The 18,371-nt window shown below is 38.9% G+C and overlaps 1 protein-coding gene across 3 annotated transcripts in view; it reads left to right on the top strand.

The window, feature by feature from the left end:
* Nucleotides 1–18,371, top strand: part of PSPC1 (paraspeckle component 1) — a 113,640-nt gene that overhangs the window by 22,733 nt on the left and 72,536 nt on the right. For all 3 annotated transcript variants that reach the window (XM_023725691.1, XM_023725690.1, XM_023725692.1), the window contains exon 4: nt 1,066–1,262. In XM_023725691.1, coding sequence (XP_023581459.1) covers nt 1,066–1,262 — 197 coding nt within the window. The remainder of the gene's footprint in view (nt 1–1,065; nt 1,263–18,371) is intronic.

Raw genomic sequence — 18,371 nt, 5'->3', positions numbered from 1 at the left:
GAAGAAAATGAAGTTTTCATATTTATGATAATAGTGGATCTCTGACTGAGGAACTGCTGACTAATAAACAGTTCTTTCAGAAAAATTAGTGAATGATACATCCCCCTCCTCTTTAAAAAGAGAACATCCAAATCTGTTTTTTTCAGGTTTAAAAAAAAACCCATTGCTATCGATTTGATTCTGACTCCTAGTGACTGTATAGGACAGAGTAGAACTGCCCCATAGAGTTTCCAAGCTGTGGCTGGTGGATTTGAACTGCTGACGTTTTAGTTAGCACCAAACTCTTAACCACTGTGCCACCAGGGCTCCTTTTTCAGGTGTAGAATGCCTATGTTGTGGCTAACTGGTTTTTCTCATATACTGCTATAGATCTTTGTAACTGTTGTTATTACCTTTTCCACTCTATGACAACTTCCACTTTCATCTCCCGAATTTGTTCCACCCATGGCCATTTTCCCCGACCCCAAAATAAAAGTTACAATTGTAAAGTATATTTTTATTGATAGGGTGGGGATTGTGTTTCTTAATAAGTGCTAAGATAGCCAAGAATAATTGAAGACTTTCAAACTCAGGTACATTTTTTTAGGCCCTTATTCTTTGGCCTAGCCAGTTAACCTGGCACATAACACTCAGTAAACTCTAGCTGCTTTTATTACTATCTCTAAATAACTTTTAGGGAAAGAAATCTGATTCCAGACAGTTAACTTAGGACACATTTGATTTCATATGTTGGAGACTATCTTGCATAAATTATTATTTGTGTGAAAATCAGACAGGCTTTATTAGAAGTGGTAATTAGGGGAATGCAGGTTATAGCATCAGATTGCTTAGGTTTGAATCCTGGTTTCATTACTTATTAGTTTGGCATCCTTGGGAGATCTGTCACCTCAGGCTTATAAAATCTACCTCACAATATTGCTATGAGATAATTCATGTAAAGAATCTTCCTGATAAAGTACCTTGAACATTTTAAAGTGCTCGGTAAATGGTAGTTATTGTTACTGTCTGTTGTTGCATTTTACTTTTTAAACATACATTTCTGTATGTTTTTAAATGTAAATTTAGGGAAAGAGAACAGCCTCCACGGTTTGCTCAGCCTGGGACATTTGAATTTGAGTATGCGTCTCGATGGAAGGCTCTTGACGAAATGGAAAAGCAGCAGCGTGAGCAGGTTGATAGAAACATCAGAGAAGCCAAAGAGAAACTAGAGGCAGAAATGGAAGCAGCTAGGCATGAACACCAATTAATGCTAATGAGGCAAGGTAAAAATTGGTTTTCACATAGATATGGTATAATTTTTTTCTCTCCAGTGGTTTCATATTTATGTCCCATTGATACGTATTAATATTTAACTTGCCATTTAGGAATTCAGAGACAAACCTGGAACTCAGCATCTTAAAAACAAAAATCATCTTTTTCCTGGAGGACTTTACAAAACCCCAAAACTTACGTATTACTGAAAATATATTTTACTGACATGAGTAGTATTGTTGGAGGTAATTCAGCCGTCCCCCCCTCAAAAAAAACAAACCTGTTGTCCAGTCGTTTCCAACTCATAGAGACTCCACGTGTAATTCAAGGATGTTACATTTTAGAGTAGCACGTCCGTGATTCTGGCAAAAAAGAGAAACACAGTGGGTAATTCTTGGTAGGTAGTTAAGGCATAAAGTTAGATACTAAAATTCTGTTTGGTAGAAAGAAGAATTAGGACAAATGCTGGCCATTTAAGATTATGATTACATGCCAGAAGATTACAGATGGATAATCTTTGGCAGAGATGAAAAAGATTTATGTGTGCAGGTAGATTGGGATTCAAGAAAAGTAAATTCTTATTAACTGGCAAGAAAAATTTAAACATTGAGATTGAGCCAACCGAATTTCTAACAGCAGTCATAATGGTGATAATTTACTGTTTTAGCCACTGGTCAAATAACTAACAATGTGGTGAAGCTCACTTCTCCCCTTTTAAGGAGGTTTCTTTTTATGGCCATCTATCTTTGTTTTTTTTTAATCTTCTCCCCTCCCTTCTTGTCTGTTCTTTAATTCTGCAGATAATTTTTCTTATCACTCATCTTTTTCACTAGTCATAATAGTTTTGTATTTTTTTTAAACATTTTGTTATGCTTTAGGTGAAAGTTTACATAGCAAATTAGTTTCCCATTCAACAATTTGTATAAAAATTGTTCTCTGATACTGGTTTCTATTCCCATAATATATCAGCACTCTCCCCATTTCCACACTGCCTTCCCTGTTTCCATCCCGCCAGTTTCCCTGCCCCTCCTTCCCTTCTCATCTTTGCTTTTGGGCAGATGTTACCTGTTTGGTCTCATTTAGTTGATTGTTCTAAGGAGCATGTTTCTCACTGGTGTTATTGTTTATTTTATAGGCCAGTCTGTAATTTGGCTGAAAGGTGACCTCCAGGAGTAGCTTCAGTGTGAGGTTAAAAGGGTGTCTTAGGACGATAGTTTTGGGGTTCCTTCAGTCTCTTATTAGTCCAGTAAGTCTGGTCTTCTTTTATGAATTTGAGTTTTGTTCTACATTTTTCTCCCTTTCTAACTTGGATCTTCTGTTGTATCCCTGGTCAGAGTGGTCGGTAGTGGTAGTCGGGCACCATCTAGTTAGCCTGGTCTCAGGCTAGAGGAGGAGTGGTTCATGTAGGCCATTAGTCCTGTGGACTAACTTCTTCCTTGAATCTTTGGTTTCCTTCACTCTTCTTTGCTCCAGACAGGAAGAGACAAATAGCTGTGTCTTAGATGGCTGCTTGCAAGCTTTTAAAACCCCAGATGCTACTCACCAAACTGGGATGTAGAATATTGTCTTTATGAACTGTGTTAATGCCAATTGAAGTAGATGTCCCCCGAGACTATGGTCCGTAGCCTTCAAGCCCAGTAACTAACTCAGTTCCACGAGGTGTTTGGATATGTCTAAGAAGTTTCCATAATTGTTCCTCCTGTGTGCTGTATTATACATATGATATGTGCAGCACATGGAAATATGTGTATACAGTTACTGACAACTACAGAATCACTGTGAGTCGGAATGGACTCGATGGCAGTGGGTCTTTTCATACCCACATATGCACGTGCACGCAGTCCCATATGCCCTCCCACATCTGTGTAGCCTACGTATCTACCTGTGTAACCACTCACAGATTTTTGGTTGTTATTACTTTGTTGCAAAATTGTATATGGTGTAGTTGTTAGTGTTGTTAGGTGCCATCAAGTTGGTTCCGACTCCTAGCGACCCTATGTACAACAGAACAAAACACTGCCCGGTTCTGCGCCATCCTTACAGTTGTCGTTATGGTTGAGCCCATTGTTGCAGCCGTTGTGTCAGTCCATCTTGTTGAGGGTCTTCCTCTATTTTTCTTATTCTTTTATTTTATTGTTGTACTTTAAGTGAAAGTTTACATTTCAAGTTAGTCTATCATGCAAAAATTGATACGTACATTGTTATGTGACCCTAGTTGCTCTCCCTACACTGTGACAGCACGCACCTCCTTTCCACCCCGGATTTCCTGTGTCCATTCAACCAGCTCCTGACACTTTCTGCCTTCCCATGTTGCCTCTGGACAGGAGCTGCCCATTTAGTCTCATGTATCTACTTGAGCTAAGAAGCATGCTCTTCACGAGTATCACTTTATGTCCCATAGCCCAGTCTAATCTTTGAAGAGTTGGCCTCAAGAATGGTTTTAGTTTTGGGCTAGCAGAGAGCCTGTGGGCCATGCTTTCTGGGGTTCCTCCAACCTCAATCAAACCATTAAGTCTGGTCTTTTTACTAGAATTTGAGTTCTGCACCCCACCTTTCTCCTGCTCCGTCAGGGACTGTGTTGTGTTCCTGGTCAGGGCGGTCATTGGTGGTAGCTGGGCACCATCTAGTTCCTCTGGTCTCAGGCTGATGGAGTCTTTCATTTATGTGGCCCTTTCTGTCTCTTGGGCTAATACTTCCTTTGTATCTATGGTATTCTTCATTGTCCTTTACTGTGGGTGGGTTGGGACCAATTGATGCATCTTAGGTGGCTACTCGCTAGCTTTTAAGACCCCCAGATGCCACTTACCAGAGTGAGTTGTAGAATGTTTTCTTAATATACTTTGTTACGCCAGTTGACCTAGATGTCCCCTGAAAGCATGGTCCCCAGACCCCTGCCCCTGCTTCTCTGTCCCTCGAAGTGGTTGTATTCAGGAAACTTGTTAGCTTTGGTTTAGTCCAGTTGTGCCGACTTCCCTTGCAGTGTGTGTTGTCCTTCCCTTCACCTAAGATAATTCTTGGCTACTGTCTGGTTAGTGAATACCCCCTTCCCTCCTCTCTCCCCACCCTCCTAACCATCAAAGAATGTTTTTTTTCTGTGTTTAAACCTTGTCTTGAGTTCTTATAATAGTGGTCTTATACAATATTTGTCCTTTCTCAACTGACTAAATTCACTCAGCATAATGCCTTCAGATTCCTTTATGTTATGTTTCATGAATTCATCCTTGTTCTTTATCGTTGCATAGTATTCCGTTGTTTGTATATACTGTAATGTGTTTATCCATTCGTCCATTGATGGGCACCTAGGTTGTTACCATCTTTTTGCTATCGTGAACAGTGCTGCAGTGAACATGGGTGTGTGTATATCTATTTGTGTGATGGCTCCTATTTCTCTAGGATATATTCCAAGGAGTGGGGTTGATGGATCATATCGTACTTCTGTTTCTAGCTTTTAAAGGAAGTGCCAAATCGATTTCCAAAGTGGTTGTACCATTTTACATTCCCCACTACAGTGTATAAGTGTTCCAGTCTCTCCCCAGCCTCTCCCAACATTTTATTATTTTGTGTGTTTTGGATTAATGCTAGCCTTGTTGGGGTGAGATGGTGTCTCATTTTAGTTTTGATTTGCATTTCTTTAATGACTAATGATTGTGAGCATTTCCTCGTGTGTCTGTTAGCTGCCTGAATGTCGTCTTTGGCAAAGTGCCCATTCATACCCTTTGTGCATTTTTTAATTGGGGTGTCTTTTTGTTGTTGAGGTTTTGCAGTATCTTGTAGACTTTAGAGATTATTATTCACTAATCGGATTTCTAGTAGCCAAAATTATTTTCCCAGTCTGTAGGTTGTCTTTTTTTTTTTGAATCTCCGACCTTTTTGTTAGCAGTCTTTATTTTGGACCCCTGGTGCACACAATTGGATTAATCATAATCCTGGGTTCTTGACACACTCTAATCATTTTTCCATACATGGTCCATTTTTATTTAGTTAGTTAATTATTTTAAATAAATGATTATAATTAGTTATAACTCATTATAATTTAATAACCAGTTAGACATTAAAAACACTATGCACCTGCAAACACACCACCCAAAATAGAGGCTAGAACAGAAAATAACCCTATGACCCAGCAATTCTCTTCCTAGGTATATACTCAAGAGAAACTCTTGCTTATGTACAGGAGGAGATGTGTACAAGAATGTTCATAGCAGCACTGTTCACAATAGTAAAAACCTGGAAACAACCCAAATGCCTATCAATGGGAGAGTGCAGGAATAAGCTGTGGTGTGCTCACACAATGGACTATTATACACAGTCAAAATCAATGAACTATAACTACACACAACAATGTGGATGAATCTTCTCAATATAATATTAAGCAAAATAAACTCCCCAAAGAATACAGATTAATACCTTTTGTATAAAGGTAAAGCACAGTATTAAAAAAAAAATAGTACTTTTATGGGAATATAGAGATGCAAAGAAACTATAAAATGTAAGCAATGGAATCATAAATGAGATTTAGAATTACGGTTACCTGGGCGAGTGAAAGCAGAGGAATCAGTTATTGTCATGTTTATTCATTGATGGCTTTGCATAAATGCAAACCCAGACTTGGACATATGAGGGAAATCCCATTTTCCAGAACTTTTACTACAATTTTATTTCTAGAATTCCCTGATAAAGCTGATTTTTATGTAAATGTGTATTAAGGTCATGTTGCGTTAATTTTGGATTACACTGAATGCCAAAAAGTGAAGTTAATACATGTGTACAAACAGAAGATAGTGAAATCTCAATGACTACAACTTTTAGTAGGAACATATGAGAAAATTTGAACAAAGAACAACTATTTTTAATATATAAATGGAAGTCAGAAATCACAGTTTGCATTAAAAGATTCTTTTATTTCACTTTTAACTCACCAAAAAGTTTTTCAAGTTTGAAAACTCTTAAAAGCCATATATTATTTTCAGTAGAAACCAAAACCCGTTGCCGTCGAGTCGATTCCAACTCATAGTGACCCTATAGAACACAGTAGAACTGCCCCATGTAGTTTCCAAGGAGCACCTGGTGGATTCGAACCGCCGACCTTTTGGTTAGCAGCCATAGCACTTTAACTACTACGCCACCAAGGTTTCCCTTTTTTTTTTTTTTTAGTAGTGTCACGAATTTTTTAGAGTTATCCTTGATCTTTCCCTCTCCCTTCTTTATTCTGTCCACTACTACACAAATAGTGCTATTTCTATTTCCTTAACTTTGCTCTAATCCCGAATGTACAGCCAGTGCCCTAGTTTAGGCCTGGGTTTGCAAACCAGTAGCCCAAGGGTCAGCCTACAGACTATCTGTGTATGGCCTATGCAGTGTTGAAATTTTTAAAACTTGTTGCCAACCTTTACAGATTTGGAAATTGTAGTTAAAAATGCAGATTCCAGGCTTCTTTTGGAAAATTGGAATATCTGGGAACCGTAGGCCCATATGGCCATTTGGCAACATTCAGTTACAGCTGAGGTGAGACTTCCCTTCTTGATGAGGCATGGGTTTTCCAGTTCAGAAAGTCCCTGCTGTTCTGTTGTTTCCTACAGCTGGCTCACTTCACTCACTTGTATTACCTGCTTGGTCCCTTTTAGCAACTTCCAATCTCCTTTCATACTCATTTTTCCATCCTTAGCTCCAATATAACAAGTACCCCATCTCCTCTCCACACTGTCAAAATTAATATTCTAAGCAGGTTTGATCATACAACTTCTTGATTTACATGTCCTTGTTTTGCTCCAGTTGTTTTCAGGATAAAACCCAAACTCCTTAAAATGGCACACAAGGCACTTTCGTGATCTGGTCTGCCTGCTCACCCACCATTCTCTTCCCTACCCCTTCCCTTCTTTGATTAGTACTCAGAACCAGCAGTTCCCAAACCAGCATACTTGTCTCTTTGCCTGTGCTGCTCTCTCCATCTTCTCTTCCCTTCTCCTCACTAAGTCATACTCATTCTTAAAAACTCTGTCCTAGAAGCCTTTCCCTCCTGCTCTTTCTTTCTTTTTTTTCCCTATTTATTTATTTATTTATTTATTTATTGTACTTCAGGTGAAGGCTTACAGAACAAATAGTTTCTCATGAAATGGTAGCACACATATTGTTTTATGACATTGGTTAACAACCCACAACATGTCAACCCTCTAACTTCTCAACCTTTTTTTTTTTTTTTTGGTGAAAATACACATAGCCAAAGATACACCATTTCAAAAATTTCTACATGCACAGTTCAGTGACATTGACTACGCTCTTCCAATTGTGCTGTTATTCTCACTTAAGATGAAGGCTTACAGAACAAAATAGTTTCTCATTTCACAGTTACTACAAATGTTGCCCGATGACAATGGTTAACAATCTCACAACACGTCAACAATATCCTTATTCAACCTTGGGTTCCCTATCACCAGCTTCCTTGTCCCCTTCTGCCTTCTGGCCCTTGTCACTGGACTCCTGTACCTCGTTAGTCTCATTTGGTTTTATGGGGCTATCCACTCCCAGGCTGAATGGTGAACCTTGGAGATGACTTCGCCACTGAGCTAAAAGGGTGTCTGTGGGCCATACTCTCGGGGTTTCTCCAGTCTCCTTTAGGCCAGTAAATCTGGTCTTTTTTTTGTGAGTTAGAATTATGTTCTACATCCTTCTCCAGCTCTGTCTAGAAGCCTCTGTTGTGATCCTGGTCAGAGTAGTCAGTGGTGATAGCCGGGCACCATCCAGCTATACTGGACTCAGTCCGGTGGAGGCCTTGGTAGCTGTGGACCATTAGTCCTTCAGACTAATCTTTTCCTTGTATCCTGTTCTCTTCATTCTCCCTTGCTCCCGAAGGGATGAGACCAGTGGAGTATCTTAGATGGCCGCTCATAGGCTTTTAAGACCCCCGACACTGCTCACAAAGGTAGAATATAGAGCATTGTCTTTATAAGCTGTGTTATGCCAGTTGAGCTAGATGTTCCCCGAGACCATGGTCCCCACAGTGTAGGTTGTCTTTTGACTCTTTTGGTAAAATCTTTTGATGAGTTTAAGTGTTTGATTTTTAGGAGCTCCCAGTTATCTACTTTCTCTTCTGTTGTTTGTGCATCGTTAGTTATGGTTTGTATTCTGTTTATGCCATGTATTAGGGCTGCTAGCATTGTCCCTGTTTTTTTTTCCATGATCTTTATCATTTTAGATTTCATATTTAGGTCTTTGATCCATTTTGAGTTAGTTTTTGTGCATGATGTGAGGTATGGGTCTTGTTTTCAGTTTTTTGCAGATGGAGATCCAGTTATGCCAGCAGCATTTGTTACAGAGATTGTCTTTTCCACAGTTAAGGGACTTTGAGCTTTTGGCAAATATCAGCTTCTCATAGTTGGATGAATTTACATCTGGATTCTCAATTCTGTTCCATTGGTCTATGTATTTGTTGTTGTACCAGGACCAGGCTGTTTTGACTACTGTGACGGTATAATAGGTTCCAAAATCGGGTAGTGTGAGGCCTCCCACTTTGTTCTTCTTCAGTAATGCTTTACTCATCCAGGGCTCTTCCCTTTCCATATGAAGGTGCTAATTTGTTTCTCCATCTCATTAAAAAATGCCATTGGCGCTTGTATTGGGATTGCATTCTATCTGTGGATCGCTTTGGGCAGAGGTGACATTTTTCTTCCTTTTCACTGACCCTCTACTTTACCAAGCGTGATTTCCTTGTCCAGGGACTGGTCCTTCCTGCTAACATGTCCAAAGTATGTGAGATGAAGTCTTGCCATCCTTGCTTCTAAGGAGCATTGTGCCTGTACTTCTTCCAAAACAGATTTGTTCATTCTTTTTTGCAGTCCATGGTATATTCAGTATTCTTCGCCAACACCATAATTCAGAGGTGTCAATTATTTGGTCTTTCTTATTCATTATCCAGCTTTCGCATGCGTATGAGACGATTGAAAGCACCATGGCTTGGGTGAGATGCACCTTAGTCCTACAGTTATTACTGTAGTTGTCCTTTGTTCTTGTGTACCTTTCAGCGTTTTCATTTACCTTGTACTGACTTTCTCCGTATTGTGTATTGCTTTTCTCTGCACCAGAATTAACATGTCTAGCATATAGTAAGTGAATGTTCCTCCGTCTCCCTCTCATCCGTGGTAACTATGAAAGGATGTTGCTTTCTTTGAGTAAACCTATTAACTTTTTATAAAAGTGGTATCATTACAGTATTTGTCCTTTTGTGATTGACTTATTTCATTCAGCATAATGTCCTCCAGATTCATCCATGTTATAAAGATGTTTCGCAGACTTACTATTCTTTATTGTTGTGTAGTTTTCCATTGTATGTATGTGCCATAATTTGTTTATCCGTTCATCTGTTGATGGACACTTAGGCTGTTTCCATCCTTTGACTATTGTGAATAATGCTGCAATGCAGTGAGTATGGGTGAGCATATGTCTATTTGTGCCACCGCTTTTATTTCTCTGGGATAAATACCTGATAGTGGGATTGCTGGATCGTGTATGGTATTTCTCTTTCTAGCTTTTTGGGGAAGTACCATACTGTTTTCCGTAGTGATTATACCATTTTGCAATCCCACCAGCAGTGTTTGAGAGTCCAGTTTCCCCACGACCTTGCAGGATTTGTTGTGTTCTGTTTTTTTGATGATTGCCATTTTTGCTGGGGTGAAATGGTATCTTATTGTAGTTTAGATTTACATCTCTCTAATGCCTAATTATTGTGAGCATCTCTTTGTATGTTTGTTAGCCCCCTGAATATCTTTGAAGTGTCTGTTCATGTCCTTTGCTGATTTTTTATTTGGATTGTTTGTCTTTTTGTTGTTGAGGTGTTGTTTTCTAATATATTTTAGAGATTGGACCCTTGTCAGATATGTTGTTGCCATTTTTTTTTTTTTTTTGGTGAAGGAGATTTCCCTTTTTACTCTTGGTGAAGTCTTTTGATGACCATAAGTATTTAATTTTTAGGAGGTCCCAGTTATCTAGTTTATCTTCTGTTGTTTGTGCATTTTAAATTATATTTCATAGTCTACGTATGCCATAAGTCAGGACCCCTAGCTTTGTCCCTGTTGTTTTCCAGAACATTATGATTTTAGGTTTAATATTTAGGTCTTTGAATCATTTTGAGTTAGTTTTTGTGTACGGTGTGTGGTATGTATCCTGTTTTATTTTTCTGCAAATAGATGTCCAGTTTTGCCAGCACCATTTGTTAAAGAGAGTATCTCTTCCTCATTGAGTAGACTTTGACCCGTTGTTGAAGATTAGCTGTCCATAGCCAGATGGATTTACTTCTGGGTTCTCAGTTCTGTTCCATTGGTCTGTGTGTCTGTCATCGTACCAGTACCAGGCTGTTTTGACTACCATGTTTGCATAGTAAGTTTTGGGATTGGTGATTGTGAGGCCTCCTACTTTGTTCTTTATTCGGGAACTCTTTCCTTTCCGTATAAAGTTGTAGGTTAGTTTTTCCATTTCATTAAATAATGTTGGGAGTTCGATACAGGATGGCATTATATCTGTAGATCGCTTTGGGTAGTATTGACATTTTCACAATGTTAAGTCTTCTAATCCATGAGCTTAGTATGTTTTTTCCATTTCTGTAAGTCTCTCTTGGTTTCTTTCAGTAGTGTTCTTTAGTTTTCCTTGTATAAGTCTTTTAGTGTTTGGTTAGATTCATTCCTAGGTATTTTATCCTTTTGGGGGCTATTGTAAATGGTATTGTTTTTCTGATTTCCTTGTTGGTGTTCTCCTTGTTAGAGTAGAGGAATCCAGCTGATTTTTGTAGGTTGATCTTATACCCTGCCACTTTGTTAAACTCTTCTGTTAGTTCCAGTAACTTACTTGTGGAGTCTCTTGGATTTTCTAATTATAGGGTCATGTCATCTGCAAATAGGGATAGTTTCACTTCTTCCTTGCCAATTTGAATGTCCTTTATTTCCCTTTCTTTGCCTTATTACTCTGGCTAGGACTTCCTGTACACTATTGAATAAGAGGGATGCTAGTGGGCATCCTTGTCCCATTCTCAAGGGGAATGCTTTTCAGTCTCTCTCCTTTGAGAATAATGTTGGCTTTTGGTTTTGTATATATGCCCTTGGGAGTTTTTTTTTGATGACATATTCAGTTTCTTCTTTTGTTATGAGTCTGTTTAGGTTTTCTACCTCTGCTTGTGTTAATTTAGGTAGATAATACATCTCTAGAAACTTGTTCTTCTAGGTTTTCAAATTTCTTGGAGTACAGGTTTTCATAATATTCTGTAATAATCATCTTTATCTTGGTTGGTTATGTTATAATGTTGCCCGTTTCATTGGCATCTTCTCATTTTTTTCCTTTTTCAGTTTGACCAGTGGTTTGTCAATTTTATTGATCATCTCAAAGAACCAACTTCTCATTTTGTTGATTTTCAATTTTTGTTGTTTATTTCTGCTTTGATCATTATTATACACTCTCCTGTCTTACTGACATGGTTAGGGTCCAAAGACCAGGTCATTAATGTGGAACCGGTGTTAAGCAATAGTGGAGGATGGCCACATCAGATCACAAAATGAATACATTGTTATATAATTGCCAAATTACATCATTACATAACTGCCAAACTGCTGAGATCATGGCCCACCAAAGCTGACACATAACCTTAACCATCGAAACCAGTCTTACTCCTACCTTGCACCTCAGCGCTCTTTACTGCCAGATGTATGTCTTTAATGCTCAAAATAGTTGGATAGTAGTTTTTTACTATTGTTGTAAATGTGAAATGTTGGATAAGGAGATAATCGATAAGTGAGGAGAATGTGTATTTCTGTTCTTCTCGTGGCTGTGGACTTCTTTTGCTATTCCCTTTCTGTTTGTTCAAGTTGTTGGGTTAAGTTACAGATTTTGAATCTTTTATCTTTTCTGATGTGTGCATTTATTGCTATAAATTTTCCTTTGAGCACCGCTTTTGCTGTGTCCCAGAGGTTTTGGTATGTTGTGTCTTTATTTTCATTTGATTCTAAGAATTTTAAAATTTCTTCTATGACCCAGTAGTTTTAAAGTAAGATGTTACTCAGTTTCCATATATTTAATTATTTTTCCTTGCACTTTGTTACTGATTTATGGTTTTATAGCATTATAGTCAGAGAAGATGCTTTGTATTGTATCGATTTTTTTTGTTTTTGTTTTTTTTTAATTGAGGCTTTGTGGCCTAGAATATGGTCTGTTCTGGATAATGATCTGTATAGGTTGGAGAAGAATGTGTACTGTGCTCGTGTTCGGTGGTGTGTTCTGTATATGTCTGTGAGATCTAGGTGATTGATTGTGTTATTTATTACTTAGATCTTCTGTATCTTTATTGAGTTTCTTTCTAGTTCTGTTCATTATTGAAAGTAATGTGTTAAAGTCTCCTCTTGTTGTAGAACTGTGTGTCTCTCATTTAAATTCTCTTAGAATTTGTGTTACGTGTTTTGGAGCTCTGTCATTGGGTACATACCAGAAACCAAACCCCTTGCTGTCTAGTTGACTCCGACTCATAGCAACCCTATAGGACAGAGTACAACTGCCCTGCCCAGTTTCCAAGGAGCGGCTGGTGGATTCGAACTGCTGACCTTTTGGTTAGCAGCTGAGCTCTTAATCACCGTGCCACCAGGGCATAGATATTTAGTATTGTTACGTCTTCTTGGTGGTTTGATCCTTTAATCATTATATAATGCCCTCTTTGTATCTTATAATGGATTTAGATTTAAAGTCTATCTGAAATTAATATTGCTACTTCTGCTCTCTTTTGGATACTGTTTGCTTGTTTTTTTTTTTTCCTCCCATCCTTTGATTTTTAATTTGTTTATGTTTTTGTGTCTGAGATGTGTCTCTCGTAGGCAGCATATTGATGAGTCAGGTTTTTTTTTTTAATCCATTCTACCACTCTGTCTCTTGAGTGGTGCATTTAATCTGTTTACTATTCAGTGGGATTATCGATAGGTATGGATTCATTGCTGTCATTTTGTAGTACTTTTTTTGGTGGTGTTAACCATTTCTTTGTTTCCCTTAATTTTCTGTGCTGAGTTATTTTTGTATATGGATTTTCTTTTCCTATCAGTCATTGTTGTGATATTGGTGTTTAATGGATCTTTTTAGTTTTATTTTGATTAGTAGATTTATTACTTTTCTTTGTGGTTACACTGAAGTTTACCTTAGTTTTCTTTAAATTAAAACAATCGGTTATGTCTTGAAATCGCATTGACTTCCTCTTCTTATGGAAATTCTATAACTCCATTTTTTTATTCCCCCTTTCTGACGCTGTTGTTGTTTACAGTTTAATTCCTTTGGTTCCCTGTAGTCAGTTTTTTAGCTTTATTTTTTTTGTAAAGTCTTTATCTGGGTTGGTATCTGGGTGATGTTGTCCTGTGGCTTTATCTTAGGTCATTGTCTGATGTCATTAGTTCTCTATCTGAGGGACTCCCTTTAATATTTCTGGTCTGGTTTTTATAGATTACCTTAGTTTCTGCTTATCTGAGAATGTCTCAGTTTAGCTGTCATTTTTGAAAGACAGTCTTACTGATACATAATTCTTGGTTGACAATTCTTTTCCTTCTGGATTTTGTACATGTCATTCCATTGCATTCTTGCCTGCATGGTTTCTGATGAGAAATCAGCATATAGTCTTAATGGTGCCCCTTTGTAAGTGATATTTTGTTTTTCATGAGCTGCTTTCCTAATTTTTCCTTTGTCTCTGGTTTTGGATTATGATATGTCTTCATGAGTTTTGGGGGGTAGGGGTTCTACTTACTGGGGGTTTGTTGAGCCTCTTGGATGGCGACCATCTTGTTTTTCGTTATTTGAGAGGTTTCCAGCCAGTGTGTCTTTAGTAATTTTCCACGCAGTTTTCTTTTTTTCTGCGTCTTCTGGAATTCCTGTTTTGTGTAAATTATTCCTCTTGATGGCGTCCCATAGAACTCTTAGACTTTCTTCATTCTTTTCTCTGGTTGTTCCCCACACAAGTTAGTATCAAGGAGTTTGTCATCTACTTCACTGGTTCTTTTCTGCATTGATTCAGTTTGACGTCTGTCCTTCCATTACATTATCTCTTTTTGATATTTATTGTTAATCCTGTAGATTTCTGTTGTAGTTTTTGTATGGTTTCTAATTGTCTTTATTTTGTCATTTTGTTCTTGTATTGTTTTCTTAGTTTATGTAGGGCTTTGTGTTTTCCTTGATCTCTTTGAGGATCCTGTATATAAGTCTTCTGAATTCCTTGTCAGATAGTTGTATTACCATTTCTTCCTCAGGAAGGTTTTCTGCCCCTTTATCTTTGTTATTTATTTGAGCCATCATACCCTGTTTCTTAATATAATTTGTTAAATAGTCTCCAAATCATTAAGGTATTATTTTATTTATACATTGATTGTAAGTTTGTTTGTTTTGTGCTGATTTTTTCTTTTGGTTTGTTTTGATACATCAGTGCGGGTGGGTCAGTCATGCTCAGTATATGGGACAGGGAGTGCTCACAGTCACTTGCCAGGTGGGCGGGGCTGTGGTCAGGGCATGTGACAGGTGACTGGGAGCACAAGAGCACTCTTCACCTGCTGCGCAAGTTGGGTGGGGCTGGGGGTGGTGCGGGTGCCCTGGAGAGCACTTTCTCTCTGCTCCTCACTGTGGGGAATGGGGTATCCTGATGGACGGGGATGGGGGAAGGGGAGGCAAGTACTATGGTCTTTGGCTATCAGGGTGGCCTGGATATGGGGGTGTAAGTTCATGCCGCTAATCACCAGGAGGTTAGGGGGAGAAGGTGCTTGTTCCTCTGGTCATTGGGCGAGTGCCAGTGCACTTCCCCTTGGCTGCAACTAGCCTTTGGGACCTGGCCCTGACCAACTGCAAGGAGAGGGTCTTCTTGGAGTCTGGTTGGGTATTGGACCCCGCGTTGTCACACTATGGATCTGTTACCCTGTGTGTGCTGTGTGACTGGTGAGTTACCCTGTTTCAGAATCCTGGCTCTTTTCCTGCTCTGTGAACGCCAGGATTCCTGGAGCTCTTGCTCTTCTTCCTGTATTTTCCCTCCTTTATCTGGTTAATGTCCTGCTCAAGCTAGCTTCACTTTGGGTATGTCTACACAGCTTCTCTGTCTCCTATTGGTAATTCCATGAAGTTGCCTTCCTGTGCTTCTCACCTGGATTTGGTACTGGCTTTGTCTCAAGATGTCCATGCTGTGCTAGACCAGCTGTCAGGGCACCTCCGCTCCGTATCTCTCCTCATTCGCTGTTTTCGTTCAGTGTCTTCTTCCAGTTGGTATTCAGTCTAATTCTTTATCTTATCATTTGATGCTCAGGGTTCTAGGATTGTCACCTGTGTCTGTTTCACTTGGTTTCTTGGGTCTTGCTGTAGAGAGATGGTACGGTGTGTCTGACTAAAAGCCTCTGTCTTGGCTCTGCTCCTGTATTTCTTAAAATAAGCATCCAGTTGCTTTTTGCTTTGCTCTTAATTTGTTTTTTATATTTGTAAAATTTGTTCCTTTCAAAATCCACCAGTATGAGACCAAATGATCAAGAGTTACTTTAAAACAAAGATGAGAATCTAAGGGTGCAGGGAAACTAGGTTAATGGAAGTGGAACAACTAGAACAAATAATGAGAACGTTCACGCATTGTGAAGAACGTAACCAATATCACTGAACAACTTGTATAGAAATTGTTGAATGGGAGCCTAAACTACCGTGTAAACCCTCACCAAAAACACAGTAAAATATTGTTTATTAAAAAAAAAAATTGTTCTTATCAGTAAACATCTGCATTCCCTTGGTTGCTACTAGAGATCAAGGCACCACACACTTTCCTTGGTTTCTGTAATAGCCTTCTTTCTTTCTTTTTTTTTTTCTTTTTGTAACTTTTTTTCTTGTACTTTAGATGAAGGTTTACAGAAGAAATACTTTCTCATTAAACAGTACACATGTTGTTTTATGACATTGGTTAACAACCCCATGACATGTAAACACTCTCCCTTCTTGACCTTGGGTTTCCTATTACCGACTCTTCTGTCCCCTCCTACCTTCTAGTCCTTGTCCTTGGGCTGTTGTTCCCTATTAGTCTCATTTTGTTTCATGGGGCTGTCTCATCTTTGGCTGACGGGTGAACCTCAGGAGTGACTTCATTACTGAGCTAACAGGGTGTCCAGGGGCCATACTCTCAGAGTTTCTCCAGGCTCTGTCAGGCCAGTAAGTCTGGTCTTTTTTTGTGAGTTAGAATTTTGTTCTGTGTTTTTCTCCAGCTCTGTCGGAGACCCTTGGTTGTGATCGCGGTCAGAGCAGTCTGTGGTGGTAGCTGGGCACCATCTAGTTGTATGGGACTCAGTCTGGTGGAGGCCTTGGTAGCTATGTAGTCCATTAGTCCTTTGGACTCACCTTTTCCTTGTATTGTATTCTCATTCTCCCTTGCTCCCGAAGGGGTGAGACCAGTGGAGTATCTTAGATGGCTGCTCACAGGCTTTTAAAACCCCAGACACTACTCACCAAGCTAAAATGTACAACATTTTCTTTAAAAACTATCTTATGCCAGTTTACCTAGATGTTCCCCAAGACCATGGTTTCCCCAGCCCTCAGCACAGCAATTCTTTCCCTCAGGGAGTTTGGATGTGTCTGTGGAGCTTCCATCACCTTGCCCTGTACGAGCAGTGGTGGCTTCCCCAGTATTGTGTACTGTCTTACCCTTCACCAAAGCTACCACTTACCTATTGTCTATTTAGTATTCTCCCCTTTCTCGTAACCATCAAATATTGTTTCTTTTGGTGTGTAAACCTTTTCATGAGTTTCTACAGTAGTGGACTCATACAATATTTGTCCTTTTGTGATTGACTTATTTCACTCAGCGTAATGTCCTCGAGTTTCATCCATGTTGTGAGATGCTTCACAGATTCATCATTGTTCTTCATCATTGCATAATACTCACTTGTGTGTATGTAATGGTTTGTTTATGCATTCATCTGTTGATGTGCATCTAGGTGGTTTCCATCTTTTTGCTATTGTGAACAATGCTGCAGTCAACATAGGTGTGCATATGTCTATTTGAGTGACGACTCTTATTTCTCTAGGATATATTCCTAGGAGTGGGAGTGCTGGATCGTATGGTATTTCTATTTCTAGCTTTCTAAAGAAGCGCCTTACCATTTTCCAAAATGGTTGTATCATTTTGCATTCCCACCAGCAGTGCATAAGAGTTCTGATCTCCCCGCAGCCTCTCCAACATTTGTTATTTCCAGTTATTTCTATTTGTGCCAGTAATGCAGGGGTGAGATTGTATCTCATTGTGGTTTTGATTTGCATTTCTCTAGTGGCTACTGATCCGAAGCATTTCCTCCTGTGTCTGTTGGCCGCTTGAATGTCTTCTTTGGTGAAGTCTGTTGATTTCCTTTGCCCAGTTTTTAACTGGATTATTTGTCTTTTAGTCATAGATGTGTTGGATTGTCTTGTAGATTTTAGAGATTAGACCTTTGTCTGATTTGTAAAGTCCAAATTTTTTTTGCCAGTCTGTAGGTTCTCTTTTTACTCTTTGGTGAAGTCTTTTGATGAGCATAGGTGTTTAATTTTTAGAAGATCCCAGTTATCTAGCTTATCTTTAGGAGTATGTTGTTGGTTATAGTTTATATCTTGTTAGTGCTGTGTATCAGGGCCTCTAGTGTTGATCCTATTTTTTCTTCTATGAACTTTATAGTTTTTGGCATTATATTTAGGTCTTTGATCCATTTTGAAGTAGTTTTTGTGTATGGTGTGAGGTATGAGTCCTATTTTCATTTTTTTGCAAATGGACATCCAGTTTTGCCAGCACCGTTTGTTGAAAAGACTGTCTTTTCCCGAGATGGTGGACTTTGGGCCCTTGTCGAAGATCAGGTGACCATAGGTGGATGGATTTACATCTGGGTTCTCAGTTCTGTTCTGTTGGTCAGCGTATCTGTCGTTGTACCAGTACCAGGCTGTTTTTTTTTCTTAATTGTACTTCAGGTGAAGGCTTATAGAACAAATAGTTTCTCATGAAACAGTAGTGCACATATTGTTTTATGACATTGGTTAACAACCCCACAACATGTCAACCTTCTAACTTCTCAACCTTTTTTTTTGGTGAAAATATACATAGCCAAAGATACACCATTTCAAAAATTTCCACATGCACAGTT

This window comes from Trichechus manatus, unplaced genomic scaffold (genome assembly GCF_000243295.1).
Source record: "Trichechus manatus latirostris isolate Lorelei unplaced genomic scaffold, TriManLat1.0 scaffold00356, whole genome shotgun sequence".
Lineage (NCBI taxonomy): Eukaryota > Metazoa > Chordata > Mammalia > Sirenia > Trichechidae > Trichechus > Trichechus manatus.
Note: the sequence above shows the minus strand (reverse complement) of the source record. Positions and strands in the feature narration are given on the sequence as shown.